General features: G+C 40.3%; 1 protein-coding gene across 1 annotated transcript in view; it reads left to right on the plus strand.

Moving 5' to 3' along the window:
- Positions 1–2,118: 2,118 nt before the first annotated feature.
- dok6 (docking protein 6) overlaps positions 2,119–13,736 on the plus strand; it is a 141,791-nt gene continuing 130,173 nt past the window's right edge. Inside the window, exon 1 of the mRNA XM_061965625.2 lies at positions 2,119–2,492. Within this exon, the coding sequence (XP_061821609.2) occupies positions 2,427–2,492 (66 nt within the window). The 5' untranslated portion in view covers positions 2,119–2,426. The remainder of the gene's footprint in view (positions 2,493–13,736) is intronic.

Genomic DNA, 13,736 nt, shown 5'->3' on the forward strand with positions numbered 1-13,736 from the left:
AACTGGCTACAAAGTAAACAAAAACAGAATGCTGGACGACAGCAATGACTTACTGTGGAGCAAAGACGGCGTCCACAAAGTACATCCGAACATGACATGACAATCAACAATGTCCCCACAAAGAAGGATAAAAACAACTGAAATATTCTTGATTGCTAAAACAAAGCAGGTGTGGGGTATAGCGGTCAAGGAAGACATGAAACTGCTACAGGAAAATACCAAAAAAAGAGAAAAAGCGACCAAATTAGGAGCGCAAGACAAGAACTAAAACACTACACACAGGAAAACAGCAAAAAACTCAAAATAAGTCAGGGCGTGATGTGACAGGTGATGACAGTACACCTACTTTGAGACAAGAGCAACATTGATGCACGCTTGGTTATGGTTTAAAGTCATACCCAACAATTGACTTTAAACTTTTTACTGTCAACTGAGTTTAGTTTTTTAATGATTTCTGCTGGTGGTGTGCCTCCGAATTTTTTCAACGCAAAAAATGTGCCTTGGCTCAAAAAATGTTGAAAAACACAGATGTAGTATGTGTGCATGCGGTACCCAATTTACCCAGATGCATTCCTAGTGTTGTCCATGTTTGGCACTTAAAGGCCTACTGAAACCCACTACTACCGACCACGCAGTCTGATAGTTTATATATCAATGATGAAATCTTAACATTGCAACACATGCCAATACGCCCGGGTTAGCTTACTAAAGTGAATTTTAAATTTTGCTCGAAATATCCTGCTGAAAACGTCTCGGTATGATGACATCTGCGCGTGACGTCACGGATTGTAGAGGACATTTTGGGACAGCATGGTGGCCAGCTATTAAGTCGTCTGTTTTCATCGCAAAATTCCACAGTATTCTGGACATCTGTCGTGGTGAATCTTTTGCAATTTGTTCAATGAACAATGGAGACAGCAAAGAAGAAAGCTGTAGGTGGGAAGCGGTGTATTGCGGGCGGCTGCAGCAACACAAACACAGCTGGTGTTTCATTGTTTACATTCCCGAAAGATGACAGTCAAGCTTTACCATTGGCCTGTGGAGAACTGGGACAACAGAGACTCTTACCAAGAGGACTTTGAGTTGGATACGCAGACACGGTACCGTGAGTACGCATGCAGCTGCGGCTTCCAAACATTTGATCCCTTGCCCGTACGTGCGTGCCGCTATGTGCATGTCACGTACGTAACTTTGGGGACTTTGGGGAAATATATGTGCTGTATGAACTTTGGGGAGGTGAACGGTACTTTGGGCTGTGGGATTGAGTGTGTTGTGCAGGTGTTTGAGTTGTATTGGCGGGTTATATGGACGGGAGGGGGGATTGATTGATTGATTTCGGAGGTGTTTGTTATGCGGGATTAATTTGTGGCATATTAAATATAAGCCTGGTTGTGTTGTGGCTAATGGAGTATATATATGTCTTGTGTTTATTTACTGTTTTAGTCATTCCCAGCTGAATATCAGGTCCCACCCGCCTCTCACAGCATCTTCCCTATCTGAATCGCTCCCACTGCCCTCTAGTCCTTCACTCTCACTTTCCTCATCCACAAATCTTTCATCCTCGCTCAAATTAATGGGGAAATCGTCACTTTCTCGGTCCGAATCGTTCTCGCTGCTGGTGGCCATGATTGTAAACAATGTGCAGATGTGAGGAGCTCCACAACCTGTGACGTCACGCTACTCGTCTGCTACTTCCGGTACAGGCAAGGCTTTTTTATCAGCGACCAAAAGTTGCGATCTTTATGGTCAATGTTCTCTACTAAATCCTTTCAGCAAAAATATGGCAATATCACAAAATGATCAAGTATGACACATAGAATGGAACTGCTATCCCCGTTTAAATAAGAAAATCGCATTTCGGTAGGCCTTTAAATATGCAAAACATTAGCAACTCTTCCTAATAAACTATCCCATTTTTGTATGCTATCTTCATGTTTTAGCCATGAAGTGCATAATATATAACATTGCATTTTAATATTACAAACAAAACTTACTGTAAGGCTATATAAACATCCTATTTGCGCCTCCCGGCACCTTGATTTATGACCCAGCCCTGACCCCCCTCTGTGCCACAGATGGTGCGGTCCAGAAAGCGCACGCGCTCCCCTCTCCTCTGCCATCCCCTCTCCGCTCCAATGAATCAGCTGACAAATGGTATCTCCCGCCTCCCTCCATCATCTCCCCGGATGGACCGCGCAGCCGAAGCCGGGCAGCCTGAGCGCTGACACGGAAGCAGGTTGCCCGCCGCTCTGCTTCCCCTCTCACCAGGCGGATGCTTCGCGGACAGAGCCTCTTGTGAGACGTGTTGCGTGACGATAACAGAAGGGAAAAAAACAAACAAAAAAAAACAACAAAGAAAAAACAAGCTGGTTTGTTTTATTTTAAGTGGTGTGTGTGTGTGGGGAGCTCTCGGCGTCCCTTCGACCATGGCTTCCAACTTCAACGACATAGTCAAACAAGGATACGTGAGGATACGCAGTAAGAAGCTGGGGGTGAGTACTGGTGCACGTGCTGATAAGCTAGCCGGAGGAAGCAGGTGTGGAAGATGAGCTTTAACACCAGCGGCATTTGGAGTAGAAATTAGGCGTTACTTATATTCTTGAGGACTTCTAGTGGAACATAAAGCCACATAACTCTCATAAAGTTGCCAGTCGGGTACTACTAAATGTTCACAGCATCCGTCATTACCTTTAAAAGACAATACTGAAAATGTGTCATTATTACACGGTTTTCTATACTGCTTGTCCTCATTTACAGTATGGGGAGCTGGAGCCTATCCCAACTGTCTTTGGGCTGGTTGACTGGTCACCTGCTAAACCACACACAACCCGCTGAGAACCAGCATCCTCAGAGTTTCGGAAAAATATATTAAAAACACAAACGTCTACTGCAGAGGACGCTGGTTCTAGGGATGTATATTGTTAGAATTTTATTAACGATATTCCTTATACTGGTATCCATAGGCGCCGATCCCGTGGGTGCTCGGGCATCGAAGCACCCACGTAGGATTGATGGCAACTTTCAACCGAGCTATACCGCCCCGGTATTACTCGGTTGGTAGTGTGGCCGTGCCAGCAATTTGAGGGTTGCAGGTTCGATCCCCGCTTCCGCCATCCTAGTCACTGCCGTTGTGTCCTTGGGCAAGACACTTTACCCACCTGCTCCCAGTGCCACCCACACTGGTTTAAATGTAACTTAGACATTGGGTTTCACTATGTAAAGCGCTTTGAGTCACTAGAGAAAAAGCGCTATATAAATATAATTCACTAATTCACTTCAATCTTTAAAATAATTTATGAAAAATCTATCTTGTTGTAGTTAATTTTGTGGCAAATTTGGTCCGTTTTACAAAATAATAAAGCCACAAACCACATGGGATATTAACTTCGCTGAACGTCTATATTTTTTTTTATACACACCGAGCACCCGCTGGCAGACATGTAGATTGACGCCTATGTTGGTATCCATCAGTGTTCTTATCAGTACTATGAAGTGGTGTAAATAAATAACCATATTTATTAGCTTTATAATTTGTGATATTATTGCTTTTTTATTTGTGATTATTCTAAGCCAGGGGTGTCAAACTCATTTTAAATCGAGGGCCACATGGAGAAAAAATTAAACTCAAAAGTGGGCCGGACTGGTAAAATCATGGCACGATAACTTAAAAATAAAGCCAACTGCAGATTGTTTTCTTTGTTTAAAAATAGAACAAGCACATTCTGAAAATGTACAAATCATAATGTTGTTGGGTTAATAGAATTCTACCTTTATTTGTCGTTATTTATACTTTCTGAATAAATTATGTGATCATGTTCATCAGTCAACTCATTGGTGTTAATTTTCAATCTATCAAGATAAAAAAATTATATCAAAATCAAATTACATGATGTTATTTATGTAGTTTGCTCATGTTCCTTGACTAGTGCACTAAAATCATGTGGTTTATTTTTTTACACATGTAGCATAATCTACAAAGATACAAAGAATTGCTATTGCGACATCTAGTGGACACATTTAGAACAGCAGTTTATTTCATTCAAAAATTTTGACAAATTTATATACTTGGCAAACTCATCCCGTGGGCCGGATAAAACCTGTTCATGGGCCTGATCTGGCCCGCGGGCTGTACGTTTGACACCCCTGTTCTAAGCTGATTATCAGATGTAAGGGCTGCGTGATATGGCAAACAGAAACAAAAAAGTTGTCCGATCTCGATTAATGTCACCATTTTTTACATTGTTTTTAACCTGCCCAGTTTTAAAGCATCTAAAGCTAAAGAGCAAATAAACAAGGAATTAGTTCAACAATTTATTATCATTCTAAGTAAATAAAAAAAGTAAAGTAAATAAGAAAAATAACTACAAAACCCAAAACCAGTGAATTTGGCACGTTGTGTAACTAGTAAATAAAAACAGAATACAATGATGTGCAAATCCTTTTCAACTTATATTCAATTGAATAGACTGCAAAGACAAGATATTTAATGTTCAAACTGATAAGCGTATTTTTGTTTTACAAATAATCATTAACTTAAAATTTATTGGCAACAACACATTGCAAAAAAGTTGGCACAAGGGCATTTTTACCACTGTGTTACATGGCCTTTCCTTTTAACAACACTCCATAAACGTTTTGGAACTGAGGAGATCAATTTTTGAAGCTTTTCAGGTGGAATTCTTTCCCATTCTTGCTTGATGTACAGCTTAAGTTGTTCAACAGTCCCGGGTCTCCGTTGTTGTATTTTACGCTTCATAATGCGCCACACATTTTTAATGGGAGACCGGTCTGGACTACAGGCAGGCCAGTCTAGTACCCGCACTCTTTTATACGAAGCCACACTGTTGTAACATGTGTAGAATGTGGCTTGGCATTGTCTTGCTAAAAAAGACGTTGCTTGGATGGCAACACGGTGTTTCCCACACATTTATTTATTTGTGGCGGCCCGCCACGAAAGAATTACGTCCGCCACAAATGGATTTTTCGGCTTTTGACTCGGTCGACCGCTCATAAAAGCAATGGGACTGTCTGTGAATGTTGCTTGTAGTTACACCTCAGGTGCAGTAGGTGGCGGTAGCCTACTATGCACTATGCAATAGCACTTAATTCACCTGGTGGGCCAGAAGAAGAAGAAGAAGAAGAAGAAGAAGAAGAAGAGTGACGGTGGACGGAATCAAAATACTCGCCGGCTACTTTTCATAATGATGGCGCTTCCTACGTTTCTACCTCAAACGTCCAAAAGCTGCTGAAAGCCTTGATCCAGGATGCCATGGGGAAAAAACTTAAATGGTGCCTTTTGGCGACAGTTAGGAGCTTGGTGGCTCATAGCCGGCGAGCTAACGCTTGCTAGCGTGGTAGCATTGCTTCATTTTTACAGGTGTTATAGGTAGATAGTAGTGATGGGTCCGGCAACACCGATGCATCTGCGCATGCGTCGAGCTCATAGAGCTAAACCCTGTGTAGGTGCGCGTACCGCTTTTAGAAAGTCACGTGACCGATCATGAGCTGTTTTGGTCACGTGACCGATACGCGAACCGTGTCGCACTGACGCCTCCTCTATGCCCTGTGAGTGGCTCTTTTCTACAGCCGGAGAAATAATAACTAAGAAGAGAAAGCGTCTAAAATTGAATACGTTGGAAAAACTGTTTTTTTTTTAATAAAAATGTGTAAAAATAAATAAATAATAATTTCCAGGCCCACAAGCATCCTCATTCACAACACGTTCTCTTAGTTTTCCATGTTATGATACATGTTCACATTATTTATTGACTGTATCTAAAAAAGACAAAAAATATATTTTTATTTAAATGAAGTTATGAAATAATCCTAAATGAAATACAATGACTTGGTTTATATTATTGTATATACTAGGTCAGTGGTTCTCAACCTTTTTTCAGCAATGTACCCCCTGTGATTTTTTTTTAAATTCAAGTACCCCCTAATCAGAGCAAAGCATTTTTGGTTGAAAAAAAAAAGATAAAGAAGTAAAATACAGCACTATGTCATCAGTTTCTGATTTATTAAATTGTATAACAGTGCAAAATATTGCTCATTTGTAGTGGTCTTTCTTGAACTATTTGGAAAAAAAAGATATAAAAATAACTAAAAACTTGTTGAATAATAAACAAGTGATTCAATTATAAATAAAGATTTCTACACCTAGAAGTAATAATCAACTTAAAGTGCCCTCTTTGGGGATTGTATTAGAGATCCATCTGGATTCATGAACTTAATTCTAAACATTTCTTCACAAAAAAAAAAAATCTTTAACATCAATATTTATGGAACATGTCCACAAAAAATCTAGCTGTCAACACTGAATATTGCATAGTTACATTTCTTTTCACAGTTCTTTTTGACAGACATTTTAGTGACAAACCTGAGCTTGTGCTTCACTGAGTTTATGAACTTACATTCATATTTTGTTGAAGTATTATTCAATAAATATATAAAGGATTTTTGAATTGTTGCTATTTTTAGAATATTTTTTAAAAATCTCACGTACCCCTTGGCATACCTTCAAGTACCCCCAGGGGTTCGCGTACCCCCATTTGAGAACCACTGTACTAGGTCATAAAATCAGTGTCAGTTGAGTCGGTCCATAGGTTGCCTGTAGGGATTTTTAATGTCCAGCAGATGTCATTATTTAGTGACACAGTATCGACACAGTATCAATACAGTTTTGCAATGTGTCAAAACGCTTCATGACGCCTCATCAACCCATCACTAGTAGATAGGTTATAGCTGCATCGCTCGCGGCTCTTCATATATTTAACGTTAATCCGTGATTTCACCGAGCGTTTCACTGACGGTGAGCAGCCTGATGCTGCTTCATTAACACCGCCGCTGTTTGACTCGTGGCCCGGGGCAGACGCTCGTAGTAACAGTCACGTGTTACAATACCGACGAGCTAACGTGTCCAGGTTATAACCATGTTGTCAATAAACACACATGGACTGAAGCTAAATTGTCCACTGGCCACTGCAGCATGTGAATGCAATGAAAAGAATACAATCTGAGCCAACCAGCTGTTAAAATGTTGTCCAGGTTAATGTTTTGGCCATTAAAGGCCCTTCATTTCAAGATTTCTACTGTGATTGGGCTTTAAACAGGTGGCTGACCTGTTCAGATGAGTGTAACTGCTACTGGTCAAATAATGTGAAATAGCATTTAATTTTACATGTATGCAATGCCATTTAAATGCAATTATAGATAATAATAATAATAATAATAATAAATACTGTGTAGTGTTGTAAATAGTCAACGGGAAGGATTCTATTAAGATATAAGCCATGAGCACTACACAGCCAGAAAAAAACCTAGGCAGGACAAGTACAAATATTGGGGCAAGTAGATTTGAGAAGTCAGGCAAGTAGAAAAAAACCTTAACGTTGAACCCTGCATGTGTTGAGCTGCTGCCGCTTAAGGTTAGACGGCACTGTACATAGAGCGGTTCTGCTCGTTAGTAATAAATTCTAATGTTGGATGTTCACTCCTTCACACAGATGAGTTTAGAAAAATATTTTCAACGGCCGAAAAGGGCTCGACTTGGAGAGGAGGTAGGCCTACAGTTCGGACCACAGGTGCGACCTGTTCAGCAGCAGCAGGAGGAGGACGAGGAGGAGGTTGACTGACTGTGGCAGGACACCTCTGCCTCTGTTTCACTTCATGTTGCTGGTAAATAATATGGTTGTAGTAGTAGGCTAAAGTTAAATTATTTAGTATTCACTAATTAAAGGGGCAGAGCTTTAAGAGACATTTTAGCTTTTATATTTTATAAGATATATTTTTTGTAAGAACCACAATTAATAAATATATTTCAGTGAATCACTAATTGTTCAAATCTGTATATAAATATGTACATAAAATGTTGTGATTATATTCCAACTCCGCGTTCTTCTTGGTCATCGCCGCTGCCGCCGCTGCATTTCATGTAAGCTGCTTTTATACCCAATCATGGCACCCACCTGTTCCCAATTAGCCTGTTCACCTGTGGGATGTTCCAAACAAAGTTTCTCAGTTTGAACGTTAAGTATCTTGTCTTTGCAGTGTATTAAATTGAATATAGGTTGAAAGGGATTTGCAAATCATTGTATTCTCTTTTTATTTACAATTTACACAACGTGACAACTTCACTGGTTTTGGGTTTTGTATAACTTAACAATGTACCAATACATTTGAGTTTAGATGCTTTCAAGTAAAAGAAAGCACACACAAAGATGTATCAGTTATTTTTTCAACACTAGTGGGCTAACTGTGGTATTAGAAGTTGTTTAATTTTCATTAACTTACCAATTAAAACCGGTGGCTGCGTCCACAACTAGCTAGCATTAGCATTAGTAGCATGGTGTTTTTACACAGCTTTTGGAAAAGTAGACATCACATTTGCGAAATAAACATATCACCTGACACACAGACACATAGTCATTTGGGAACTGTTTGGCTCTGTATTTTGGAGTAGTTTGGTAGTTTGAGGTGGCCGTGTGTCAAGGAGGCAAGCAAAGAGATGGCCCAAGAAGGATGCAGGGCTGTCGGCTAGAATGGCCCATGGCTGGCCAGGCTTCATGGAGGTGAGTGCCAAGTACACGGTCCTCGTAAACATGATTTCCCCTTTTCTTCTCAATGACAGAATCTCAGTCACATTGCGCCAAATTCCGCGACTTTCTGCATTTATATTCTGTTTTTAGCGAACATAGATACCGTCCACAATTTCAATGACGCGTACACGTATGATTCTGTTGTTGTAACCTGGTAACCGGAAGTAAGGTGATAAAAGGTCGACTCCGATTGGCTGGTGGGGTTTTTTATGCGTTGCAGTGGCATCTGAATGAATGTGACAGCGCGTGCTTGTCATAATTATGACAATCAGCTGGATGAAAGAAGTACCGAAAGCCATAGCATTAGTCCAGAATTTTAACCGGTACCAAATAATATCGGTACTCGGTATACAACCCTACCAGCGACACACTCTACAAACATAATAAATACTTCCCGTATTAGAATATTACACAAAATGAAACAGGTTCAGGGCAGCACAGTGTTACAGGGGTTAGTGCATGTGCCTCACAATACAAAGGTCCTGGGTTTGATCCCTGGGCTCGGGGTCTTTCTGTGTAGAGTTTGCATGTTCTCCCCATGACTGCGTGGGTTCCCTCCGGGTACTCCGGCTTCCTCCCACCTCCAAAGACATGCACACTAAAGCAACACTAAATTGGCCCTAGTGTGTGAATGTGAGTGTGAATGTTGTCTGTCTATCTGTGTTGGCCCTGCGATGAGGTGGCGACTTGTCCAAGGTGTAACCCGCCTTCCGCCCGAATGCAGCTGAGATAGGCTCCAGCACCCCCCGCGACCCCAAATGGGACAAGCGGTAGAAAATAGATGGATGGATGGAACCGGTTCAAATTCCCCCCAAAAATTGGACCTATCATCAAAAATGGCAGACTACCTTTGTGTATGGTCTTTGATTATTTCAGCACGTCCTGTCATGATAAACATTATGAAAAATTATTTTAAATTCCAACCGATTCCTGCAATCTATAACCGTATTTTTCGGATTATAAATCGCTCCGGAGTATACGTCGCACCGGCCGAAAATGCATATAATAAAGAAGGAAAAAAGCAAGTCGCATTTTTGGGGGAAATTTATTTGATAAAATCCAACACCAAGAATAGACATTTGAAAGGCAATTTAAAATAAATAAAGAATAGTGAACAAGAGGCTGAATAAGTGTACGTTATATGACGCATAAATAACCAACTGAGAACGTGCCTGATATGTTAACGTAACATATTATGGTAAGAGACATTCAAATAACTATAACATATAGAACATGCTATACGTTTACCAAACAATCTGTCACTCCTGATTGCTAAATCCGATGAAATCTTCTTCCTCGTTGTCGCTTCTTGTATGGGCCGCTAGCGTCTTTTCTTTCTGCTGCTCGATCGCCGTTTTCTGCTGCATATTTCACTACGTCCAGCTTGTAATCTGCAGTATATGATTTCCTTTTCGGTGCCATTTTAGTTCAGTCCTTCTCAGTTTTTATAAGTTACCGCCAATGTTGATGTGATCCATTTTAATAGCTACGGCAGTAGCATATAGCATATAGCAGTTAGCATTCCATGACCCACAATGCACTTGTGCCATGACCCTCCCCCGCCAAATTCTTATTGGTTGACGTGTGAGTGACGATTGCTGACGTGTGTGTGACGATTGCTGCCATTTGCTTCGTCTCTTACGCGAATGAGATAAATAATATTATTTGATATTTTACGGTAATGTGTTAAAAAGTATATGTCGCACCCACGGCCAAACTATGAAAAAAACTGCGATTTAGAATCCGAAAAATACGGTATTTTGTATAAAAGTGTTAATAAAACATTTTCAGAACATGTTACAGTTTACAAAAGCGCCCCTTGGCTTCTGACATATACATGCAGCGAGTAAGTGCGGAGATGGCCTAAAAACATTTAAAAAATTGATTTTAATAAAAGACAAAATGTAAAAATCCATTTTTGAAAATTATGAATCGATTTAAAATCGGAATAAATAGGAATTCGGGTGTGAATGGTGTACAAGTTTCTTGCATGATATGGTAAGTTAAGCCCACAAAAAGGTTATAGTTTGCGGAATATCAATATTAGTAAAGAATAATATTAAGAAGAAATGATTCCAAGGGGTTTAGATTAGATTAGTTTGCTTTGTTAGCTATCACACAAAGATCGGTACAGATGTTGATGTTTTGTTCAGGTAATTTAGCACCAAAGTGTGGCCTGGGGGCCAATTTGGGCCCGCATCTAGTTTTTTTTATTTACCCTCGGCATGTTCTGAAAATTAAATGAATTCATTATTGAGGGAGTGTTGATATAAAACTAAAAACTATTTGCTTTGTCACCTACAGCACAAAAGCTAAGATAACATAGCATAGATAATGTTTATTTTCAAAAAGCTTGTAGTAGCATACTCTGATGTAGATTGAATTGGTTTTATCACCTTTGATGTCGAAATTGTACAGTGACCCCCGCTTGCTTCCATTTTTCAATATAGAAAAAGTTAAGGCACCCCTGGTATAGAAAAACAAGCATTCACATTCACACAGCAATTAAAACAAAAGTCTCTAATTAGCATAACATGCATTGTTGGGGAAGTGGAAGTACAGTCGTGGTCAAAGGTTTACATACACTTGTAAAGAACATAATGTCATGGCTGTCTTGAGTGTCCAATCATTTCTACAACTCTTATTTTTTGTGATAGAGTGATTGGAGCACATACTTGTTGGTCACAAAAAACATTCATTAAGTTTGGTTCTTTTATGAATTTATTATGGGTCTACTGAAAATGTGACCAAATCTGCTGGGTTAAAAGTATACATACAGCAATGTTAATGTTTGGTTACATGTCCTGGTGGAACACCCAACTGCGCCCAAGACCCAACCTCCGGGCTGATGATATTAGGTTGTCCTGAAGAATTTGGAGGTAATCCTCCTTTTTCATTGTCCCATTTACTCTCTGTAAAGCACCAGTTCCATTGGCAGCAAAACAGGCCCCGAGCATAATACTACCACCACCATGCTTGACGGTAGGAATGGTATTCCTGGGATTAAAGGCCTCACCTTTTCTCCTCCAAACATATTGCTGGGTATTGTGGCCAAACAGCTCAATTTTTTGTTTCATCTGACCACAGAACTTTCCTCCAGAAGGTCTTATCTTTGACCATGTGATGTCCGATGTCAAGAGGAGTGGTCAAAAAATCGACCGGAAGCTTGCCAGAAGCTTGTGGATGGCTACCAAAAGCGCCTTATTGCAGTGAAACTTGCCAAGGGACATTTTCAGTAGATGGCAGTCACACATAAGAGATACATGTGGACTGCAGGTTGACACCTTTTCAATAAATGATGCCAGCGAGTACAGCAAGCAACACTAAAACATTGACGTTTCGTTGAGAATATAGAACATTACTCACGGTGCTCAAAAATCTGTCATAGTGTTTTTACTATGACTTTGGTAAGCTACAAAGCCGCACCGCTTGATTGATTGTAGGAGTATTATGGCTATAGTAGTCAGACATAATAATAATAATAATAACTGGGATTTATATAGCGCTTTTCTAAGTACCCAAAGTCGCTTTACATGTAGAACCCATCATTCATTCACACCTGGTGGTGGTAAGCTACTTTCATAGCCACAGCTGTCCTGGGGTAGACTGACGGAAGCGTGGCTGCAATTTGCGCCAACGGCCCCTCCGACCACCACCTATCATTCATCATTCAATTCACCGGTGTGAGTGGAACCGGGGGCAAAGGGTGAAGTGTCCCGCCCAAGGACACAACGGCAGCGATTTTTTGGATAGTAAGAGGCGGGGAGCGAACCTGCAACCCTCAGGTTTCTGGCACGGTTGCTCTACCCACTACGCCATGCCGCCCATACTGTGCTTAAACATACATGTATTATTATTGTGTGTGTGTATAATGTCTGTGTGTGTGTGTGTGTGTGTATAAGGACCCCAAAATGGCACTTATTGGCCATAATAGGCCACACATATTTTGTGTGGCCTATTATGCAAAACCATCTTTTCTTACCGACTGTTTTCTATTTCGGATCTGCGTAAGTCCCCAAAATTTGCACGCGTCCACCATTGTAGCCCACGCCGTAGTAAATAAGCTCCTTGTTTTTCTCTATCCTCTTGTTGTGGTGCATTCTTCCTCTACTGTTGCCATTTCTGATTTAAAGTAGTCTATAGTAGTCTCGTTATGGAAGCAACAACATTTACAACAAAAGATGACAGTGAGAAGACGCAGTCAAAGTGGAGCCACATACAGTAAATAAGACCCGACCATTAAATGGCGCATCCTGAAAAGAGACGGTCAGAAAGCGGCTAGAAGATTGTCAGTTAAACATTAACTATGTAAAATTTTAACCAAACAACCAACATTAAATGTTATGTAGACCACAAGAAAGTGTTTAAAAGTTGCAGAAAAAAATCATATGACCGTTTTATTGCGCCTTTATAATCCGTTGCGCCTTGTGTATGAAAATAGACCTGTTCATCGACAGTAAACCTTATAATCCAGTGCGCCTTATTGTCTGAAAAATACGGTACATTCACCACACTGTTTAAAAAAACTGAAGCACAGCGGTCACAGGCTTAAAAAACAAATGCATGAGCATTACACAACTATCCAACATTGTAACAACATTTATAATCAGTAAAGTGGGAAATTATCATAGGTCTGCTTTAAATTAATACCTGACTGAAAGTGTCGATTACATCACAGCACATTTTGAAAGCAGTTCCTCTAATACACCGATTGTATGACCCTGCACTATCTTTGATGATAGGCTGAACATTTTAAGTCTAATCACGTCCTATTTTTGCACCATGGGCTACAGGTCTCATTAGCGAGGTCTAAGGTTCTAATTATTAGCCTGGGGTGGACAACATCATTATCACCATAAAACTCTCTATTGCAAAAGTATCACGTTGAGCTGAATGGAGACAAATGGCTTGACAACAAGCCGCAGAGTTATTCAATTATACTGTGGTTCAGTGGGCCATCTGTTTTTGCTAATTTTTGCAGATCATTATTATAACAAAGACGCACACCTCACTTCCGTTGATGTGTGACGACGATGGCTTTGATGCTTTTACTTCTGCACTTTTTGATAGCACCAAAGATAGTAATTGTCTAGAGCTCTTTCTGCATGGAGTGAGCAACAACCCGTTTAGAAGCAGACG

The sequence above is a fragment of the Nerophis lumbriciformis genome, linkage group LG07 (assembly GCF_033978685.3).
Source record: "Nerophis lumbriciformis linkage group LG07, RoL_Nlum_v2.1, whole genome shotgun sequence".
Lineage (NCBI taxonomy): Eukaryota > Metazoa > Chordata > Actinopteri > Syngnathiformes > Syngnathidae > Nerophis > Nerophis lumbriciformis.